We start from the raw sequence: 21,743 nt of genomic DNA, 5'->3' as shown, positions 1-21,743 counted from the left end.
CCAAACGCCCTATTTATAGAGAAAAATTCACTTCCGTAAAGTTCATATCCTTCTCTGGAAGGGGCGGTTCTGTAATAGTCAAAAAGTCAAATGCCTTCTCAATTAGAGAAATAATAACTAACAAAAGTAAATATAGACATTTATTTCTTTATAGAAATGAGGAATGACCGAACAAAAATTGTTATTTTATATGGAGTTTGCAACCCTGCTTGATATATATATATATATATATATATATATATATATGAGAGATTTTGTAACAGCGTAAGCTACGATATGTGATGTTACCCTCTGTTCATGTGTTCTGGCTTGGCTTGGCTCTTTCTCGCGACAACCTGCCTCACTAAACATTTTGAGTAAAGGTAATTTCAGCACCGCATATTTTTGGTCAAAATTCGAGATGAGACCGAGACTTTGGAGACTGGACTATCGAGCTCGGTCTCATCTGGAGTAAGTCCAAATATACGTTGAGTCTCGGAATCGTTTCGATTTACGAACATCCATCTCGATTTCGGTCTCGTCTCGAAATTTCGAGACGACAAGAGACTAGATGCTATCCCTATCTTCGTATGCTTCTATCTTGTAAAAGAATGACCATGTAAATATATTATATACCTTACGTATATATAAGATATATCCATAATAGAGTCTAATCTCTATATACAAAGGGGGAAGCCCTAACTGTTTGACTAACTGATCAACGCCCAGGGCAAATCGCTTAAGCTAGAAACTTCAAACTTGGACAGCACATAAAATTTCTGCCGTAAGGTGCCACTAAGAAAGGATTCTTGGAAATATATCAAGGAAGTGGGGAAATATGGGGTGTATTATTTGAATATCTGAAGTATCTAGGTACAGGGCCATAACTTGTGGGGGAAGGGGAGTAACTGTCCCCCAGGGAGGCTCCCCGCAGTTCGAGGGGGGGCCATTTTAAGACAAAATTTTCTTACTCCATATATGATACGAACATGAAATTATACCTATAAACAGGTTCACTACATTACATAAAGAAAACAGCACAGAAAAGGTAAATAAAACAAAAATGAGTCATGGACCCATTTCAGTAAAAAATGTCTACTATTAGGGGCCCTAGAAATAATATATATTCGTATGGATTTGAGATTTGTCAACATTGTCCCCTCAATTAATTTGTCATGTGTGGAACAGGCCCAGAGGTGTAACTAACGGCCCTGCAGATCTTGCCGTGTGGGAGAGCCCACAGGCTCCGGGGGACCCATAAAGAGTAAGAGAAAGATGAAAAGAGGGGGCCCAAGAATTAGAAAATCAACTTCTTCTAGATGGCGCAAATACGCATATTAATGCTTGTCCCCCCAGAAAAAAAATCTAAGTTACGGCGCTGTCTAGATATCTAGGTATTTGAGTATCTAAGAATATCTGAAAGTTAGAAATATGGAATTTTGTATATAAGCATTTCATTTAAAATAAGGAATGTGTTTCAGCGTCTTCTTTAATCAAGAAGAGAAGAAAAGAGTAGGAAGGAAAATTGTAGGAATTTACAATTATTATAATAAGGCAGGGTTTCTCAACCTGAAAGGTCGCGAGAGGGTTTCATGGGGGTCGCAAACATAAGCGGAAGAGATAAATATAATTAGAATCTACTTCGGGAATATATTTTTAAAATTTATTTAAATTTTATTCTGATAGGCATATTTTTACATTTATACACACTGTTAAGAACAACAAAAAATAGGTCTACTCAACATTTTCAACAGGTGCAGAGTTATTTAAAAATCAATTTACGAGGGCAATCCCCCCAAAAAGGTCTCCTATTTTTGGGGGGGACGTAGAGAAACTTTTAATACGGTTGTTGGCAACACTGTTGTGGGTGGTGCCTTCTCCGCTACCACATAAGCACGCAGGCGCTTCGCTCGGATGCTCAGTCTTGGCTTGGCAGCCATTCGAAATGGAGCTCCCGATGAACGTTACCGCCAAGTGCGAAGTTCGCGCAGTTATTCGATTTTTGAACGCAAAAGGTGTTAAACCGGTTGACATTCATCGCCAATTGATGGAAGTGTATGGACAGTCGTGCATGGATGTCAAAAACGTTCGCAAGTGGTTGTAGAGAGTTTACAGCCGGTCGTACTGAAATTTATGACGAGAAAAGGAGCGGGAGGCCATCAATTGCCGACGAGACAATCGCGAAAGTTGAGGAACTCATGCGTAAAGATCGGAGGATCACTCTGGATGTTCTCTGTATTTTGGTTCCTGAGGTTTTCAGAAGCACCATCCACAGGATTTTAACGGAAAAGTTAATATCGGAAAGTGTGTGCAAGATGGTGCCGCGTATGCTGACAGAAGACCACAAACGGCAACGGGTTGATTCTTCCCGCGAATTTCTTCGCCGCTATGATGACGAAAAGGACAACTTCTTGGACTCGATTGTCACGGATGATGAAACCTGGCCATTCCACTTTACACCTGAGACAAAACAACAGTCACAAGAGTGGCGGCATCCCTCTTCGCCCAAGCCACGAAAATTCAAGCAAACACAATCTGCCCGTAAAGTCATGGCAACTGTGTTTTGGGACAGGAAGGGGTACTGTTGGTCGACTTTCTGCCTGCTGGGACAACAGTCAACGCTGACTGGTACTGTGAAACACTGAAGAAACTCAGAAGGGCAATTCAGAACCGGAGAAGAAGGATGTTGAGCAAGGGCGTAAGCATTCTCCATGACAACGCCCGTCAAACCGTCGATCTCCTGCAAAATTTTGGTTGGAACTTCATCATACACCCACCATACAGTCCGGACTTGGCACCCAGCGATTACCACCTGTTCCCTAAGTTGAAGGAACATTTGTCTGGACGGTGGTTCTGCTCCGATGATGAGGTAAAAGATGAGGTCCAACGCTTCCTGAAGGGCATGGCGGCAAGCTGGTATGACATGGGCATTGTAAAATTACCACAGCGTCTACAAAACTGCATCGACCGAAATGGCGATTATGTAGAAAAATAAAGCTTTGTTCAACCATTAAACTGATGTAGCAATTATAGAAAATAAACGGTTCTTTGTATATCTAAAAATATAGGATACTTTTTTTTGGGGGGATTGCCCTCGTAAATGAAAGAGGTACGATATGAAACTAATGAGAACTGCATATTGAAATACCAGAAAAATACAAATGCAACAAAATCTGGATATTGAAATGCAATTAAAATTGAAAACTAATGAGACATCTGAGCATGATGTGATTTCACTAGTGCGGCAATGTCCGGTTCAATCTTCGTGACGCACATTACCAAGTCATTTTCAACTAATAAGCGATTTATTGTCTTTGTTTTAATGCTTACCATGGAAGAAAACTTGTTTTTCACATTTTTCGGTGATACTGAACATATACACAACAATGTACTTGATTCACAACAATATGAGGTACTCAAAGTTGCAGCCTCTCGAAAATTAACATACTCAATAACTTTTTTTAAACAACTGTCCAAGTATTTTTAAATTAAAATTAGAAAATCACTTACTTTTTATCATTACACAAAATTAAGGGGATTATAAAGTTTTAAAATTTTCAAACGGCTTCCATTTTGAAATAGTATGACGGATTGGATTCGATATTTATAATATGAATCAACTGATCAAATTTGGTTTTAATCCATTCGCTTTTAGGCAAGTTACTGTATCCACTATATACAAGAAATAGATTCTACTATTAGATTGATATCGAGAGATATCCGCAATATTAGAAATCTCACGCAAGCTTAATTCAAACCAGAAATTATAAGGGGGTTGCTGGCAAGAGGGTGTGATAAAATGGGGGTCGTGATATGAATTAGGTTGAGAACCACTCTAATAAGGAGTCCATAACTTGATATCTCTTACGATTAAAGACATGCAATTTGGTGTTTATAATTTGTCTAAAACAAACACGTATTTCAGCGTTTTAGATGTTTGATCTAGAATGGAAAAAGGACGGAAATAGGGATGCGCACGAGTCGAGACGTGTCTCGAATCTCGACTCGACTCACCTCGAATTCGAGTCAAGATTCGAGTCGAGACACACTTCTTAAAATTCGAGACGAGTCGAGACAAACGTATTTCTTGTCTCGAATTCTCGAGTCGATACACGAGTGAAGTCGAGACTGCTCGTAAAAATCTCGACTCGACTTAAATGTCTCGAAAATCTTTCTACAATTTTTAATATTATTTTGAAGAAAGTATTCACTCAGAAACAGCCTTACAACCAATTTCAGTATTCAACGACTCCGACTTTCCAAAATTTATGAGGGTGCATATCAATGGCGGAACGTGTTATATGTTTTCAGTGGAGTCTCCATATTTTTAGATTGATTTCCTTTAGTTTAAATCCTTTATAACACTATCATAAAGGGCTGTGGTGTGATAAAGTGAAATATACCGGTACTATAAGGATAAGTTGGGGCTGTCCTAGCTTAGTCGGTAACACTGGCGTCTCTGGCATGTAAAATTTGGGGGGGGGGACATCGAAGAAAGTGATTAAAATGGTGTACCTAGCCCAACCTACTTATTATCTTCGATTCCATTTGTTACCTTTCTGCTTACCTTTACGGATCCCCTAAGGTATATCAAGAACTCTGATATAATCGTTCCACAGCCTGAATAATATATTCCAAATAAATATATTTATTTATTTATTTATTTATTTATTTATTTATTTATTTATTTGTTTGTTATTCTGTCGTTAGTAAATAAATTAAATTAGAATGAAATATTGAATATTTTGTACTTCAAAATATTGGGAGGGACGCGACCCCCTCGTTCCCCCGCCAGAGACGCCTATGGTCGGTAACACGGCTGACAAACGCAAGAGAAACAGGTTCAAACCCGGGTCCAAGGTTAACGATAAGTTACTGTAATCGTAACATTAAGTGTGTCGTCTACTCTAAACAACTTACATGATGCACGATGATTACAAGAGGAAATAATATCACCAACACGTTACTAAAAGAAAAATACCACATTCATTAAAATAAAATAATTCTTCATAAAAGCAAAGAATTGTAATGGTATTGCAGAAAAAACTGTACAAGGATTTTGTTGTGAACATAAACTTCAAAATGACTTTCTTAAGTGTGTTGCTTAGTTGGTTTTGCACAAACACCCTGAAACAAACGATTTGTTTTAGAGGTTAGAAATTTTAACTTGCATCTCAATGTTTTAATTGCTTATTATTTTTTGATAATGGCAAGTGAGAAATATTTTATTTTGTTTCTATCAAACTAAAAAACTTGGTGCGGCGCACCCACAAGATTATTTGTGTAAGTGTTGAAGCCCCGGAGCACCCACGAAGTCGGCGCGCATGCCACTATTTGTTACTTTAGAAGGGTACAGAACGCATAAAGTTAATAGTTAATCTTTCGAGATGAAGATTTAATTTTCAGCTGAATTCAGTTAATTAAAACTAATAATTAATGTCGTGATATTTGTTTGTACTTCAAATATAATAATAATAATAATAATAATAATAATAATAATAATAATAATAATAATAATAATAATAATAATAATAATAATAATAATAATAATAATAATAATAATAATTGATTATCTAGTTTGTATAAAAGTATTGCGATAAAGTAACTTCATAAATTCTCTGAATGAGATGGAGGGTGCAAATCCGTCGTGTTCCAAGGGAACAGCACCTTGACATCTGTCCTGCAGGACGGAGACAAGCTGGCGGCGGCTTAATTATGCTCTGGAGAATATTCACGTGAGCATCCATGTGTCTAGTGGAGCTCGAACAAGGCACAATGACGACCGAGGCGTACAGAACACTGCTTGCAGACTACATACACCGCTTCATGACGTTCAGGTTTCCCAACAGTAGTGGCATTTTTCGACAAGTTAATGCACCATGTCACAAGGCCAGAAGTGTGATGGAGTGGTTCGAGGAACACAGGGGCGAGTTTCAAGTGATGTGCTGGGCCTCCAACTCGCCAGATCTGAACACAATCGAACACATCTGGGATGTGATTGAACGTGACATAAGAGCGCATCGCCACCTTTCCCGGAATTTACGGGAATTAGGTGACCTGTGTGTGCACATGTGGTGCCAACTCTTTCCAGCGACCTACCAAGAATCATTGCGTCGATGCTAAGACGCGTCGCCGTTGTTATCCCCTGGACATACTGACAATTAGGTAGATAGTTATAATGTTCTGTTTGATGTGTGCGTATACTTTAATTCATATATTTTATTTCGACTCGAATTTCGAGACGTCTCGTCTCGAATTCGAGTCGAGATAGAACCTGTCGAGTCGAGACAGTCTTAAATCTCGACTCGACTCGTGCGCATCCCTAAACGGAAAAGGAAGAAAGAACAAAGGATAAATCATCTACAATGCCGAGACGAGACGTTTCGATTTTTTGCGAAGCTTCAAATTCCGACCAATTCTACATGAAAGATGCAGAAAGAAGAACGCAAAAAATTGCCCACAGTAACACATGTGGGAGGTAGTTCACATTTGAATATTATTATTATTTAATATATAAACAATATGAATTTTGGTGCTTGAAACACCCTTCAAGAAACTTTGTTTATGCCACTGAAACATTCTATTAATATTGTATGTTTCACCATCTAATAAATATGTTTTCTTTTCCCTTGTGCTGTGTGGATCCGAAGTGCATTATGTTCTAATCCACAATGAGCGGGCTATCTCTAATCCTAACGGACGGCATGGAGACAGTGGTTGCTGTGGCTATTGGAGTATTGGCTGCTGTATTCGTGGGCTCTTTCCTTGTACTCATTGTAATTTGTCATCAGAAATTCTGTCGTCACGGAAGCATTTTCAACGCTTGCAATTCTGACATGAGGTGAGTTTTCAGCTTTTATATATTTCTTGCGTAAGTTTAACGTTTGTATCACATTAATGGACGAAAGTACATGTTTTCACGTTCAAACATTTGTTCTTCAAAGAATATCATATCAAAAGTGCCTTTGAGAACCTAGGTTTAGTATATAAATTTCAATTCGTCTGTCTACATGAGGGCTCGAAATTTCAGGTCTGCATGCAGTAGCGAGATCAGAGTTAGCTGCCATTGTTTTCCTCCGCAATTCAAGGGCAAGGAAAATAAAGACGAAATTCCTATCGCCAAACTAAAAACATTTAGTTACGAATGGCGACCTGGCAACCGGAAATTTTGCGCTCTGGTCTAGATTAAATATCGTTTCCGTCTGGGTTTTATATAGGAGAAAGTAAGAAAAGGGCGGGCGTAATTAGTGCCATATTAAAGAGTTCGACTAACATATGTTTCCTGCAGTAGTCAGGCCTTTAGTATAACGCTAATCATATGTCAAAACGACTCTGCATAAGGCCTATAAATTCTAACACACATTACTTTCTTAGATATTGTTCTTACAGAAACAAGAAACATGCGAACTATTCAGCTTATCTACAAGGAAAGATCAGAAACTAAGGTACAATCCGCGGAAAAAAAAAACTGCAACATGAGGATGTAAGTTTATTGTGAAACTACGACTAACAGCACAGGGAATCAACATAACGTCTAAGTGGAACGAATCACGCCAGGATAAACCTCGGCCTCCTCCCGTGCACACTTATTTTGGAGCAAAAGAATTCGTCATTTCACAATAAACTTATATGCTCATGTTGCAGTTTTTTTTTTTTTTTTTTTTTTTTGCCGCGGATTGTATATACAATATACCAAAAGCAAGCACAAGTGCTTGAATGTGTCATACATTGTACATACATATATTGTCAAAAAAAAAAAAAAAAACGTGTTTAAGTTTAACTTGATTTTTCTCCATTTTAAAAAAATGTGGATTAGACCACTGTTGCGCTCACCCCCTCAATTTTTGTGCTCTCCTACCAAGAATCGAACCTGGACCACGTGCACCAATAAGATACACGAGCTAGCCATTAGTCCAGCAGGGAGAGTCAGTAGTAGTACTGTAGATTCTGGTATTATATAACTTAATGGTTATGAGAAAACACTAAGAATTACAATGAAATGTTATTTGAATATAACATACAAGTTTTAAGTTTTAAGATAATGACTTTTTTCACTACTCGACTTAACGCAATAAATTAATTATATTAATGCAATTGATTAGTCTATTTCAACTTCTTGTCACGTTATGCATTTCACTTAACACACAACCTATATCTTAGCAACTCACTGTTCGTGCAAATCAGAAAAAAAATAAGATCCTACACTAGATTGTGTACATCGTTCATGAGCTCATGTTTTACAATCACCACACTGGATCCAATATTTACAGGGAATTCACCAAATGTGCTTGTATAAACAAAACAATAATATTCTTAATTCGTGACATCAGACAATTTTCTTTAGTCGTTTTTGCTAGTGTTTGTATGAAGAAACTTCCTTCTTGGTCTTTTCCATTTTCCTTCAAAATAAACACTAAATATTAAGAACAAAATGAAAATATTTGCACATTAAAGGTTTAAATCATCACATTTCTTCTCTAGCTAGTTATATTTCTATGGATTCCGTTTTGTGAACTTAAAAATATTTTATTTCTTTTATTATAATGTGAACTTCTTCTTGGAGTCAGTTAAAAACGAAATTAACAAAGTAAACACTAAGTCATTTTGCCCGAGTGTTGCTATTTTTTCTTTAAACAATGGCACAAGAGCAAGTAGCAGTGCAAAATATTTCGTGAATTGGTACAGTAACAATAATTTATCCGTTATTGCAGCTGAATACAGATTTATGAGGAGGGATCATGAACACATACATGGTTATTTTCATTTGTGGGAGAAACTTATCTTAATATATTTTTGACACTACGAATTGTATATTTGAATCGAAACGGCCTTTAACACAATAACAAGCTCTTATTCTCTCTTTTACATACTTGCCGCTAGGAGCGATGGTGCATGTTGCTTTATTAAATGTTTTCATTATTCTATTTTCCCATGCTTCACTACCTAAATATGTAATAAGACTTCTATTATGGGATACTCAAGAATATTCTTTAGCAAACACTAGACTAGTTGGTGTGGCTGAAAAAGCTTGGTCTTGTATACTGTACACAGTGGCGGCGAAAGCGTCTCACCTCTTTCCTGCTCCCGTTTGAAGTGAAAAAACTGCTTTTTCTTTGTTATGTCTTTAATACAGGGGTGATTAGGAATTGTAGGGCAGGTAAAAATTCCCTCTCCTGATTTTGAGAAATACATATTTCTTACTTAATTGTATAGTAATATACTTAAAACAGAAAAAAAAAAGAAATTCTTATGTCTGTCTCCTTTAGCCTAAAACATAATAGTGGAACCTTAAACTAAAAACATGTATTAATTCATTCGTATGTCGGTGGAGAATCTTTGTCTTTCCCCCTCCAAAGCAAAACCTGATGTGATGCTGCTGCTACAAAAATAGTTACTGTTTAACCCAGGGTGCGAAATCATCACATCTGAAGTGGTACGGTGAGCAAGAGTAGTGAATAAAGGTCTCGCTTGAATGCTTGATATATAGAGTTCATATATTTGAACACTATGTGGAATTAGGGATACGAAGTTGCAAGATCATAATCTTGTCATGGGCACCGATCTGGGGGAGCGGGGACGAGAGTTCCCTGGACCAAAAGTTAGCTTGGGCCTCCCAGAATCTGGATATCTTTACTTGGGTCTTTGAATTTATATCTGATTACGAAACTTACAATACCTGAACCGTAAGTATTAATATCTTACTCCCCTTTAATATTATACAGAAATCAATACTACTGACTTTAGTTGTTTTCTGTGTCTCCCCATATCACTAGTTCCTCCCATTAATTACATGTGAATTACTGTAATCAATTTGCGAATTTCTCGTAATGGTGTCACTTTTCCCACCCCTCCTAACTTATTACAGGGTGAAATTTTACCCCAAAAACACTAAGTGGGCAAATTTCTCGCAACTTCCAGGATTTTGCACCCTGGTTTAACCTACCATGATTGAACTCTAAGGAAAGACAGATTATATTTTTTAGTATATTATTTGTTTTTAAAATCTAAAACAAATTATTTTTCAGAGCTGATGTTCGACTGATTGAAGCCGATTCAGCTGTTTTGGAACTGGGTGAAGTTCGGCTGCATCCAGATATCGAACAAATATTAGCTGACGAACAATGGATTGACGATGCTACAGGCTTGGTTCCTCATTGCTTGGCTATATTAAAGATTTGTCACAATCTCACTGAACAACTGGCTGCAATGGCTATGAAATCAATACACCATCAGCAAACATATGAAATTATTGAGGTAAAGTTTTTGCTTACCAGTTGTTATTTATGTACATTACTAACCGACCAAATACTGACCTAACATTGACACTGAAACAAACTCGACGCATGAAGTTTAAAAGTTCAATCGCAAGGTGGCACTGATTGCTCCAAGTTGTGCTCTCTTTTGATAAAATATTGAATTAACTACTGCAGTGGGTGCAACTACATAGCACAATATGGAAATTCAAATCTTAAGTATGCGAAAAGAAAAGCAATTTTTATTACAATTAAAGGAGCTGTCTTTATGACTTTGTTCAGCGACAGTATTTAGAAAGGGCAAGGACAATTGTTCCCCCTGAGGTTGAGAACCACACGCTTTTTAATAAATTGTATACTAATATACAACTAACAAAAAGTGGTACTCCTATGATGGTGTACAATATTCTTCCCCTGGAATAACCTGAAATGAAGCTACTGATTTTGTTTCTCAACGATAATGGTTATGTAATTAAAATATAGTGTCTAGCAACAATGGTTTAAGCGTGTTAATTGATGGAATGTTTGTTTCAGTTTGTCAGCAAAAGGCATTGGCGAAGCAGTCAGAATGTTAGGATCAGAAAATGGTCATACGTATAAAACTACTAAATTTCATGAGAGGATATGCACAAGGGCGCCCATCAGGGGGGGGGGACAAGGTGGGGCGCTTGTCCTCCCTAACAGGAAATTATACTTGGGAATATCGAAAACCCAATAGAATTTTTACATTAGTTACAGCACAATTTGAAACTATATTTGAAATGTCACTTATATTTGCCCCCCTTGGAAACCACAACATGGGCGCCCTTGGATATGCAATGCATTACATGAGAGGACTGAGGTCGTAAAATATTAATTAAAAAAGTAGTGAGAACGTCGAACCCGATGGAAACAAATTCTTTATCAAAAATCTCAAACTCAAACGTTAGAATTTCCAGCTTTACATTTGCTGAAAGATTGGATTATTTAGAGCAGTTTCATTTTCAACTGGCTGATGTATGACGTAAGGGCACGCTTTTGCAATCAGAGAACCCGCAGTGAGGAATACGTTGAGCGTGGAAGGAGATAGGAGAACGAAATAAACAGGTGTTGGCAGTAGGCCCTATATGTTTAGTCATAGGTTCACAGATAGTATGCTTACAAAATCATCGACTACGGTATCGATGCTTCTCTTTGCCTGTCATTATTATCTTTTATCAACATCAGGTTTTCTGCATTCTCCTTCACCTCTTCGTGTGGTTTACTGGGAAGGATAGTCACAAACTGTGACGTCATTGGGCATTCAGTTGGAGATAGCTGTTTTACAAAAGCATTCCTATTTCATTTCAATATATGTGCTGGTGATGCCAGTTAAGATCCTATTTGTTACCATTCATATAGTTATGTATGTAGCATAGTAATATAGGAACTTTATTCACAATTTTCATATAATAACAAAGCTAGAGCTGAGTGCATGTTTGAACTCCGGAATATGCATTTGTTGAAGGATTAGATTCTTTAGAGCGGGGATGGCCATATTATTACGCACTGCGGGCAGTACAAAGTAAGAATCATACTTGGCCCTCACTTCTCGAATTGACGGTTTGCTAAATTTGGACGTTATATATTTTATGAATCTTCGTTCTATTCTGAGTATCCCGGTTTCGTTTCACATCTTTAGGCCAATTAGGGTTTGAGGTATGAATATTTGAAAGTAACTATGTGAAATTCGCATTTAAAAAGAATGGTCTGAAACGGCTTAACTTTGCACAAAAGGATATGACGGTCAAAAGATTTAAAATACTTTTACAACTAAAAGTCGAATATAGATTCAGCTTTGGCCAACTGAATTATAATATGATGCCAGATTCATTCTGCTTGTTAAGTAATGCTAAGTTGAAGCTTTAGTGCTTGTATGCTACCTTATTTTAACAATAATACAGATTCTCATTATTGGCTACATACATTCTTTTATTAAAATAAAAGGAAGGAATACTATTTCTCGTTCAAATTATTCCATATCTTCTAAAATTTGTACTGTATTTCAAACAACTTACATTTAGTGTATTTTCATCACTAAACACTATTTCTATAACCATTTCCTATCTTGGAAATGTCATCGATTCGACTGCAGACGATGCTTCTATTTGCAAAATTTCGAACGAAAATTCCACTATGTTCGCGTCATATTTTTTTTTTCTTTTTTTTTTGCAATTTGCTGGTCTAAAGCAGTTGCAGCTCTTAGAGACCTGCACGGGCCGAATTTTTCGGCCCGAGCCCAATCCAGCCCGAACGTACCTAGGCCCGGCCCAGCCCGGGCCCGAAGAGTTTTGGAAATTTTCGGCCCGAGCCCGGCCCGGCCTGGCCCGATAAATTTTTCAAAATTCTTGGCCCAAGCCCGGCCAGGGCCCGATAAATTTTAAAAGGTTTTGTCCAGACCCCGGCCCGATAATTTTAAAAAAAAATAGCTCGAGTCCGAATCTTTCTCAAAATTTAGTACTAAATTTGACCTAATCCTCAGAAACATTTTCTAAACTTTGGTTCACAACCTGACGCTTGCCTCCCGAATGGTACCATTGCCTCCTAGAACTTTGCCTGTCATCGAGAGAACAAAAACTCCATTCCCTGTAACAAAAATCTAACTTAATTGATTTTTAGCGTAAAGTGAAGATATCAATATTGTTTAGCGACAGGCAAAACATTCCCACCCCTTCTTTTTATATTTTGAGTTCAGTGAAGGTCAAGGTCAGAGCTCAATTTACCGCATAATGCCTGCAATCCTCTATAGTGAAAGTGGAGCCACTAAGCAACACAAACTGTAAATAGCTATTGCATTCGTTGCAACATTTTTCACGGACACACTTCTTCAACGTTTGGCTTTATTCCAATTATCGTTTAATGAAAGTCAATAATTATTAAAGAATTGCAATTGATCGGCCCCAGCCCGGCCCGACCTGAAGAGAAATCTGTCGGCCAGCCCAAGCCCGGCCCGGCCCGGCCCAAAGAAATAACAGAGTCGGCCCGCCCAAGCCCGGCCCGTGCAGGTCTCTAGCAGCTCTTCAGTTCATTTACATGTACTGAAAAATTCGCATTCACATTCTCACAGGAACGCAGCGTGAGTTCAGATAAATTTGTCTTTCGAAACTGGTGGGGATTTGAATTCGATGATCAATTTAGAAATATCAGCTAAGTAGAGTTATATACATATGTCTCCTTTTTGACCTTGAAAGTACTTATACTCTACCCTCGTTGAAGTAATTAGTTTTAAGTACTCCAACGAGAGTACTTAAAATGTACTTTCAAGATCAAACACTGGTTTCTAAAAAAAAAAAAAAAAAAAGGCAAAGATAGATACGGGGAACGACGTGATCTCATGCATACCCCTACCTTTTCAGATCCACTTTTACCTTTGGTTTCAACTATTTACCATCCTGCTATACTGGGTTTGAATTAATAATAATAAACATATTAGGCTTAATACGTTAAAATATACACTATGTGATCAAAAGTATCCGGACACCCCCCAAAACGGAGTTTTTTATATTAGGTGCCTTGTGCTGCCACCTACTGCCAGGTACTCATTATCAGCGACCTCAGTATTCATTAGACATCGTGAGAAAGCAAAGTGTGGCGCTCCGCGGAACTCACGAACTTCGAACGTGATCAGGTAATTGGGTGTCACTTGTGTCAGAAGTCTGTATGCGAGATTTTCACACTCCTCAACATCCCTAGATCCACTGTGTCCGATGTGATAGTGAAGTGGAAACGTGAAGGGACACGTACAGCACAAAAGCGTTGTACTCGCCTGTTGACTGACAGAGACCGCCGACAGTTGAAGAGGGTTGTAAAGTGTAATAGGCAGACATCTATCCAGACCATCACACAGGAATTCCAAACTGCATCAAGATCCACTCCAAGTACTATGACAGTTACGCGTGAGGTGATAAAACTTGGATTTCATGGTCGAGCGGCTGCTCATAAGCCACACATCACGCAGGTAAATGCCATATGACGCCTCGCTTGGTGTAAGGAACGTAAACAATGGACGATTGAACAGTGGAAAAACGTTGTGTGGAGTGACGAATCACGGTACACAATGTGGCGATCCGATGGTTTGGTGTGGGTATGGCGAATCCCCGGTGAACGTCATCTATCAGCGTGTGTAGTACCAACAGTAAAATTCGGAGGTGGTGGTGTTATGGTATGGTCGTTTTTTTCTTGGAGGGAGCTTGCACCCCTTGTTGTTTTGCGTGGCACTCTCAGCGCAGGCCTACATTGATGCTTTAAGCACCTTCTTGCTTCCCACTGTTGAAGAGCAATTCGGGGATGGCGATTGCATCTTTCTACACGATCGAGTACCTGTTCATACTGCACGGTCTGTGGCGGAGTGGTTACACGACCATAACATCCCTGTAATGGACTGGCCTGCACAGTTCTGACTTGAATCCTATAGAACACCTTTGGGATGTTTTGGAACGCCGACTTCGTGCCAGGCCTCACCGACCTACATCGATACATCTCCCAATCTTGGGAAGTAACGCGTTACTTTTTAAGTAACGTTTCCTAGTAACGCGTTATATGGTTTCCAAAGTAACTGTAACGATAACGCGTTACAAATTTTTAGGTAAAGTACCTAGTTTGCGTTACTTTTTTCGCGTTACATTTCTGATGAGTAACTACAATATATGTATATTTTTTCGGAAACAAATGTTTCTTTCCTGTAAGTGAATTTCTCAGAATGAAACAATCGAGCATGCACTACGTATGTCAGTGATCGACAGTCATTGACACACAGATAAAAAGATAAGTTCGTAGTACCACTTGCTGTTTTTGGAAGATGACGACAGCTTTAAGGAAATCTGATTGTAAGTACCTGGAAGATTTTGTCGTAGATTTTGACAGCTCCAAATCAATACATTCAGTGAGTGAACTAGGAGTGCAATGATACCGGTAGTCTATTTTACTTTGATTGGTGTTGTTTTTATAAAGATGGGGAACGAAAATATTTTACCGTTCGAACATTTGAAAGAATATTTTTTTTTCTTAAAAGCTGAGGATGATGGTGGACAGAATTTAAAAGTAAAGTGTCTGAAGTACCCCGGAGGAAAATATTTATCAACAACTAGGGTGCCATAATTAACGATATACAGTAAGGGGTTAATATGAATAAACTGTTCTGATGAGCAGGTCTACTTTATTACTAGAAAATAGTTTGCTGATGATATGTAATATTGGAGTTCTTTCAGATCAGTTTGCTTATCCTAGAGTCCCATTGATTATAGAGTTTGAAACTAGCTTTAAAAAACATGTATCGATTTTAGAGTTACTGGCAAGTTTTGATTCACTCCCAGTTCATGTGTTCTCATTTTATTAGTTGTAGTGTAATGTTTCTCTATAATCTGTATTTTTAATTTTACATAACAACATTGTTATTATTATATAATTAGTTTAGCAGACCAATAATAAGCAACCATTTTTAATTTTTCGCGTCGAGTTTCAAGTCCAGTCGAGTTTGATAAATGGCTCGTTCGTTTTAACTCGTCTGGAAATCATGGCCTGATTGCACTGGAAAGCGAAAGCCATGAGAAATGTAAGCTAAACAGTAATATGGAATACTTTTAGTGTTGCTCACGAGAGGGGACACTGCTCGCATCTCACCTCGTCTTGATAGCGAGACCACAAGAGATTTTTTTTATAATAAGCTCAGGTCGGCTCGGCTCAACTGAGATGGCTCGAGCCGGCTCGATTCGGGTGAAACATCGGCTCGAGCTGGCTTGGTAGGGATGAGCCATTTGCTCGGTTCGGCTCAACTGAGCCGAGTCGGTTGGGTGAGCTGTTGGCTCGGCTCACTTCTCGGTTCGGGTCGATAGTGAATGAGCTGTGAGCCGAGCTGCTCGAGTCGTTGATAATTCTAAACCCGGGCCGAGCAGTTTTGAAGATATTTGACCAGTGCCCTATAACTTTTAAGTGTTTGGCACGAGCCCGAATACTGAACCTAGACCCTCAACCCAAATTCAGAAGCTCGTTAATAATGTCCTTGACTCCTAGTTTTAAAGAAAACTCGCTCGAACTCGGTCGTGCCCATCCCTACGAATAACGCAGTATGGCATTTTATCAATGTTACTTTATATGAAAATGTTCATATATGAAGTAAAAATTTGTCCTTGCATTTACATAAAGCTATTCAGAACTTACAATAATAATAATAATAATAATAATAATAATAATAATAATAATAATAATAATAATAATAATAATAATAATAATAGCAGTACGGTAAATTGAAGTTACAATTTTCTTTGACACATTTAAAGTTTCGGACCTAAAAGTAACGCGTTACTTTCGAAGTAAAGTAGCAGTTACTTTTTTGGGGCAAGTAACTTACCCAACACTGACATCTCCTCAGTTCAGCACTCCGTGAAGAATGGGCTGCCATTCCCCAAGAAACCTTCCAGCACCTGATTGAAAGTACGCCTGCGAGAGTGGAAGCTGTCATCAAGGCTAAGGGTGGGCCAACACCATATTGAATTCCAGCAGTACCGATGGAGGGCGCCACGAACTTGTAAGTCATTTTCAGCCAGGTGTCCAGATACTTTTGATCACATAGTGTGTCTACACATCATCTTTACACCTTCTACACAGAAGTCGAACACAGATAGACTCAAAACTGCTATTCAAAACACTAAGTTACTTTATACAATACTAACTAAACACATTAATATTCTTTCAAGATTGCCCGATCTATTTCGCCGCGAGTAGACGATGTCGTACGAAGTATGTACCCACCTTTAGATGCTCGAGTGTTGGAGGCCAGGGTGTCTGTAATGGTTCTTTCAGTGAGTCATTTGGCATTGGTTACTAGATATGGATGCAACACAAATCGAAGAAACAACTTGAAGTGGATAGATCACACGTTAGCTGACATGGAACACCATCTTCAAGTAAGTTATTGTGATTGTCATTTGGTTACAAAGCATAACTTTACTCAGCATGTATATAGCTTATGCACAGGTTTCTATACGAGAAGCATGTTTTAAAAATGTTCCAATTTCTTTGGCATTCAATATGCTCAGGCCGTATTCTGAGGGAAAACCGCGGAAGATACGAATAAGTAAATAATAATAATGAAGCAATAGGCTTAAAATGTATCCTATCCCTTGTAAACTTTAAAGTTTCGGGGAGAATTGGTTGATTTTTGAATATTCTCCCCTCATCACGGTCTTACATACATTAGTGCATTAATTAATCATTGAGTAACCTTAATTGAATTGAAGAGATGTGTTTACGTTTGGTCAATTGATCGCTAAAGCACCGTTATAAACCTATTCTTAATATAGCAAGTAGTCAGTTTTCAGGTTCGAAAGTTCATACACATGTATGAAAGGTTGATATTTGTCACAGAAGCCAGTACAAAAGAGTTGGGCCAATTTATTCAGCCATTAGGTCAAAAAAAAAAAAAAAAAAAAAAAAGCGTCAACGATGATTTATTAACTAGTTCCCAACGATATGTAAATTATTCTGGACCTTATGCAGAATCGTTCTGACGTGTGATTAGTGCCATACTAAAGAATTCAACTAACAGGTTTCTGTAGTAGTCAGGGCCTTAGTGTGATGCTAATCATACGTCAAAACGACTCTGCATAAGGTCCTTTGGTTTAGCCAATAAATAACTTTGATCATCTCATACACACTACATAGAAAATAGGCCTACAAGTTGGGCCGAAATACTTTCCCAACATTATACTTTTATTATTTGGTTCAAGCGTCGTAAATTGCCAACCGATAATGTTGAAGAGCCTATGTTCGAAATGTTTGGCTTCGCGATTACACGATTAGCCACCTGCCCAATGATACAAGTAGTAGATGCGTAAAGGAGTAGGCTATGTCACAGGAATAGATACAATTAGGGGTAAAAGTGAGGGGAATCCGGGGGGACGCCGTTACTCCACTTCCTAAAAAATTACAATGGACAAAGATAGGCACGGGGGACGGCGTGAGTTCATGCATCCCTTTTCAGACCCACTTTTACCCCGGGGTCCCTTTTACAATCCGCCAGTTAATGGTGTATTTTGCTACATACACAGTACATAAGTAAATAATTTCTTCCAGCAAAATAATAATAATAAAAACAACTATTATTGCCAACGTACAATATACTTTCAAGCGTCACAAAAGTTAATTTTCTTCGATTTTCTTGAAAAGTACGCATGAAGATTTATCTCCAAATGTTTTTTTTCTTTTTTTTAATTCGACGTGATCTATAGACTAACAGATGTCTGATTTTTGGAGAGTATTTTACTTAAACATAAATTCAAATTTAAGAGTTGAGGCAGAGCATAGAGTACTTTGCATATGCGTAAAGAGCTACCTTAAGCATTGAAAATAAAACATATGTGCGTAAAGAGATGATAAGGTGCAAGTCTATCTTATGCACTGGAAATAAAAGAGAATCAAATCAAATTGAAGGGACAGCACAGAAGTTTGGAAACGAAAGTGACAAAAGTTAAGAAGGGAATGGTTAGGATAGCCTGATATTTGCCAGTCTGCTGCGCTGCTCTGTTGGCCATAGGAATCGAATCGTAATTCACACTCAAACTACGGCTTCCCGAATTGAAACTGAACCCGTGACTGTTATATAGTTAGCATCCCAAACAGAAACTAGTACGACAATCAACTTTTATCTCTCATAAATTTGACACCTTAACAGGAACATTCGGAATCCTATCTAGTTATTAATTTCGAGCCCGAACGCGGATATGAGTAAATCCGAACTCTATATGTCATAGATTGGCGCCCGAACAGGGACAGAATCCATGACTGTAATACATTGGCATCCCGAACAAACATGAGTAAATCCGACTCTATGTCATACACTTCCCAGGCGGGCAGTTTTCTTCTCCTAAGTGATCAAAATCTCACAACTTGGTAGCTCCTTACCGAACCGTTCACGAAACCTATATATCACCTGCGGCATACTTTTTTGTTGTTTTCGTTCATAGACCCACACACTTGCCACTAAGCGCTCCTCGAAGTGAAGTTTTGATACAATATTATCATAGTTTAACTCCTTATGCATAGGATTAAAATCAGTCAAGAAGCGATGAATTTAGTCCACTACCGTGGTATGGATTATCCAGCCTCCCTCCGATTAAAAATTGATTCAATATATCTTTCGTAAAAATATTAGATTTTCATGGAATATGAGTACACTTTTTAAGATTACAACAATTCTCACTACTTGGACTGCTCATCTAATAGGATTTTAAAAAACTTAAAATGCCATTTTATTATACACAATTCTCTGAATTTCCTAGTGCATGCATTGGGAGAGGTGATTTCAACACTACGGTCCAGAAACCCAGGCTCTACCATAATTCTGTCTATACGGACTTCTTAGTACCAGCACAAGTAGGAGTATATGCTTGTTTTAGGCACTCATGGACCCTCGCTTGATTCACAATGCACAATAAATAATAAAAATTAATTACAATATTTAAAGAAGTGTATTTGTTTTATTTTACTGTTTATTCCAAAATCGAATTTTATAGAAAAGTTGCTAGATTATTTTTAACGTGTGAATAAAATAGGTTTTACTCTTTCCCACAGGTTTTACGAGAAGCATCGGTGGCTCAAGAAACATCCTTGCGAATTTTCAACAGCCGAGCATCAACAAGCACCCCGCTCTAACAGAAAGAGGGCCACCGGAAGCTATATTATACGTCCTTTTGACTCTTCTATCTTTACAACTAACGTATGATTGAAACATGTATATTCTTTTTTTTTTTTTTTTTTTTTTTTTTAATGTTTAAGATAACTTAGAGAGGCAGTAACTTTCGAAATTATTTCACACGCAGGCGAAAATAAATCGGATCTAATTTGCGGTGGGTTTAAGGAAAGGCAAAAAGAGAGGGACCAGAAAGATTTATTCTTGGGGTAACTTTTCTTTATGATGAAGCAAAATTTAAGATTCATATGCGTGACGGGTACAAAATTTTATGCCGTTTTGTCATAGTTCAAAAACTAATAATAATTAAAATAATATACTTCAAAGCTTAACTAACTGTAAACAATTTCTATTTTCCAGGTTAGTATTAGTAAATTCATATGTCAAAGAAATACTTTTTTTAAATACAGATCTGAAATTAGGGATTTCATCGTAGAAGTGGCTAATAAAGCTTTTGTGTATATGTTGTGAAAAAATGCCGATATTCATCGGCAGTTGAGGGATGTTGAGGACTACGGTGTGGAGGTACGTATGTAAATTAATGGCAGAAAGGGGATGAGAGTCAACTGAAGAGTTTCCAAGGTCCGAAAGCTCAGTTTGTTTAATCAGCACAGAAAAAGTTCCTATTGAAGCTACGGTCACGGAGGGTTGTTGAGAATATCTAACCTTACGGGACCCTCACTGCTTCGCGAAAAGAAGTTCGACAGACCATTTGAAGTTGTAAAAAGTCGTTTCACGTTAGGTCTCCCAGGTAAAGCAGCAGCTTTTTACAGAATATCAAAGTGGTTCCCACATCCACTCTGTTTTCAAGAACTAACTCCCCAGTAATCTTTTGTTTTTTAAAAACTGAAGGATTCATTGCGAGGTAGAAATTTTCAGTTCAATTAAAGCTGCTCTGGTAAGCGTCGTTTTAGAATGCCTAAAACCTCCGAAAATAATTCTCAAGACACTTTTGATAGTATCAGAATACAGATTGCAATGGTGTATACATAGATGTGGACGGGAATTGTATTGAAGTGACAAACATATAACTCGAAAATTGATAACTGCGAGAGCTCTGGTAAAACTAAGTAATTTTGATATGCACTTCGTATATAATAAAATGCACGGTTTTGTCTAAAATGCATTAGCTTTTTCCCGTATTTTTAATAAATGAGCTGAAATAAAATCAGAATTCATGGTAAATTCCTCGTCCCTATAAACGTAATCGTGTTAAAACACAGAAAGCAAATGACGTATTGCTATTATTTGGTCAGTGCTATTGTGGGAAATTAATCCTGGTTGATCGTATGTAATATTAATATGAACGTCATGTTTTTAGTTGTATAGTTCTTTAAAATAAATTGATTGAAAAAACATATCGTATATGTATTTTTCTATATTTTATATAAAAGCATAATTGATTCGTGTGTGTTGTTTTGGGTTTGATCTCCGGTGGACAAATTTTTCGATTTTTGGTCTTACATTATGGACTGATCATTTGTGTCATATTTTATTTTTATTATTTTGGAAAATGCAACATGTGTTTGTGGACATTTTTTTTTATTTGTAGTATGTTATAACTTGTATGTAGGTAGTTTGCTAAATCGCCCATTCCTGTAATATTTTTCTTTAAATAAACGTGTGCGTGCGTGTTTTAGTTTTCATAAAATAAATTTATAACGATGGATTTTAAAACCATGATGTCGCACGTACGAGTTGTGATAACTTCTACTAAAATTCAAAATGGCAAAGAGAAATTAATGAAAAAGAGTAAACAAGTAGTGAGTTTACACTATCAACGTTGTCAAAGCAAAAAAGTTCTTTCA

General features: G+C 37.6%; 1 protein-coding gene across 1 annotated transcript in view; it reads left to right on the top strand.

The window, feature by feature from the left end:
• The window catches only part of LOC145667448 (transmembrane protein 98-like), a 31,597-nt gene extending 10,234 nt beyond the window's left edge, over nt 1-21,363 (top strand). Inside the window, exons 2-5 of the mRNA XM_081734930.1 lie at nt 6,630-6,820; nt 10,005-10,233; nt 16,943-17,152; nt 19,818-21,363. Coding sequence (XP_081591056.1) covers nt 6,651-6,820; nt 10,005-10,233; nt 16,943-17,152; nt 19,818-19,898 — 690 coding nt within the window. The 5' untranslated portion in view covers nt 6,630-6,650 and the 3' untranslated portion in view covers nt 19,899-21,363. The remainder of the gene's footprint in view (nt 1-6,629; nt 6,821-10,004; nt 10,234-16,942; nt 17,153-19,817) is intronic.
• The last annotated feature ends 380 nt before the right edge of the window (nt 21,364-21,743 follow it).

The sequence above is a fragment of the Thermobia domestica genome, chromosome 13 (assembly GCF_964235325.1).
Source record: "Thermobia domestica chromosome 13, izTheDome1.hap1.1, whole genome shotgun sequence".
Lineage (NCBI taxonomy): Eukaryota > Metazoa > Arthropoda > Insecta > Zygentoma > Lepismatidae > Thermobia > Thermobia domestica.
The sequence above is the reverse complement of the archived record's forward strand: the minus strand, read 5'-3'. Positions and strand labels throughout refer to the sequence as shown.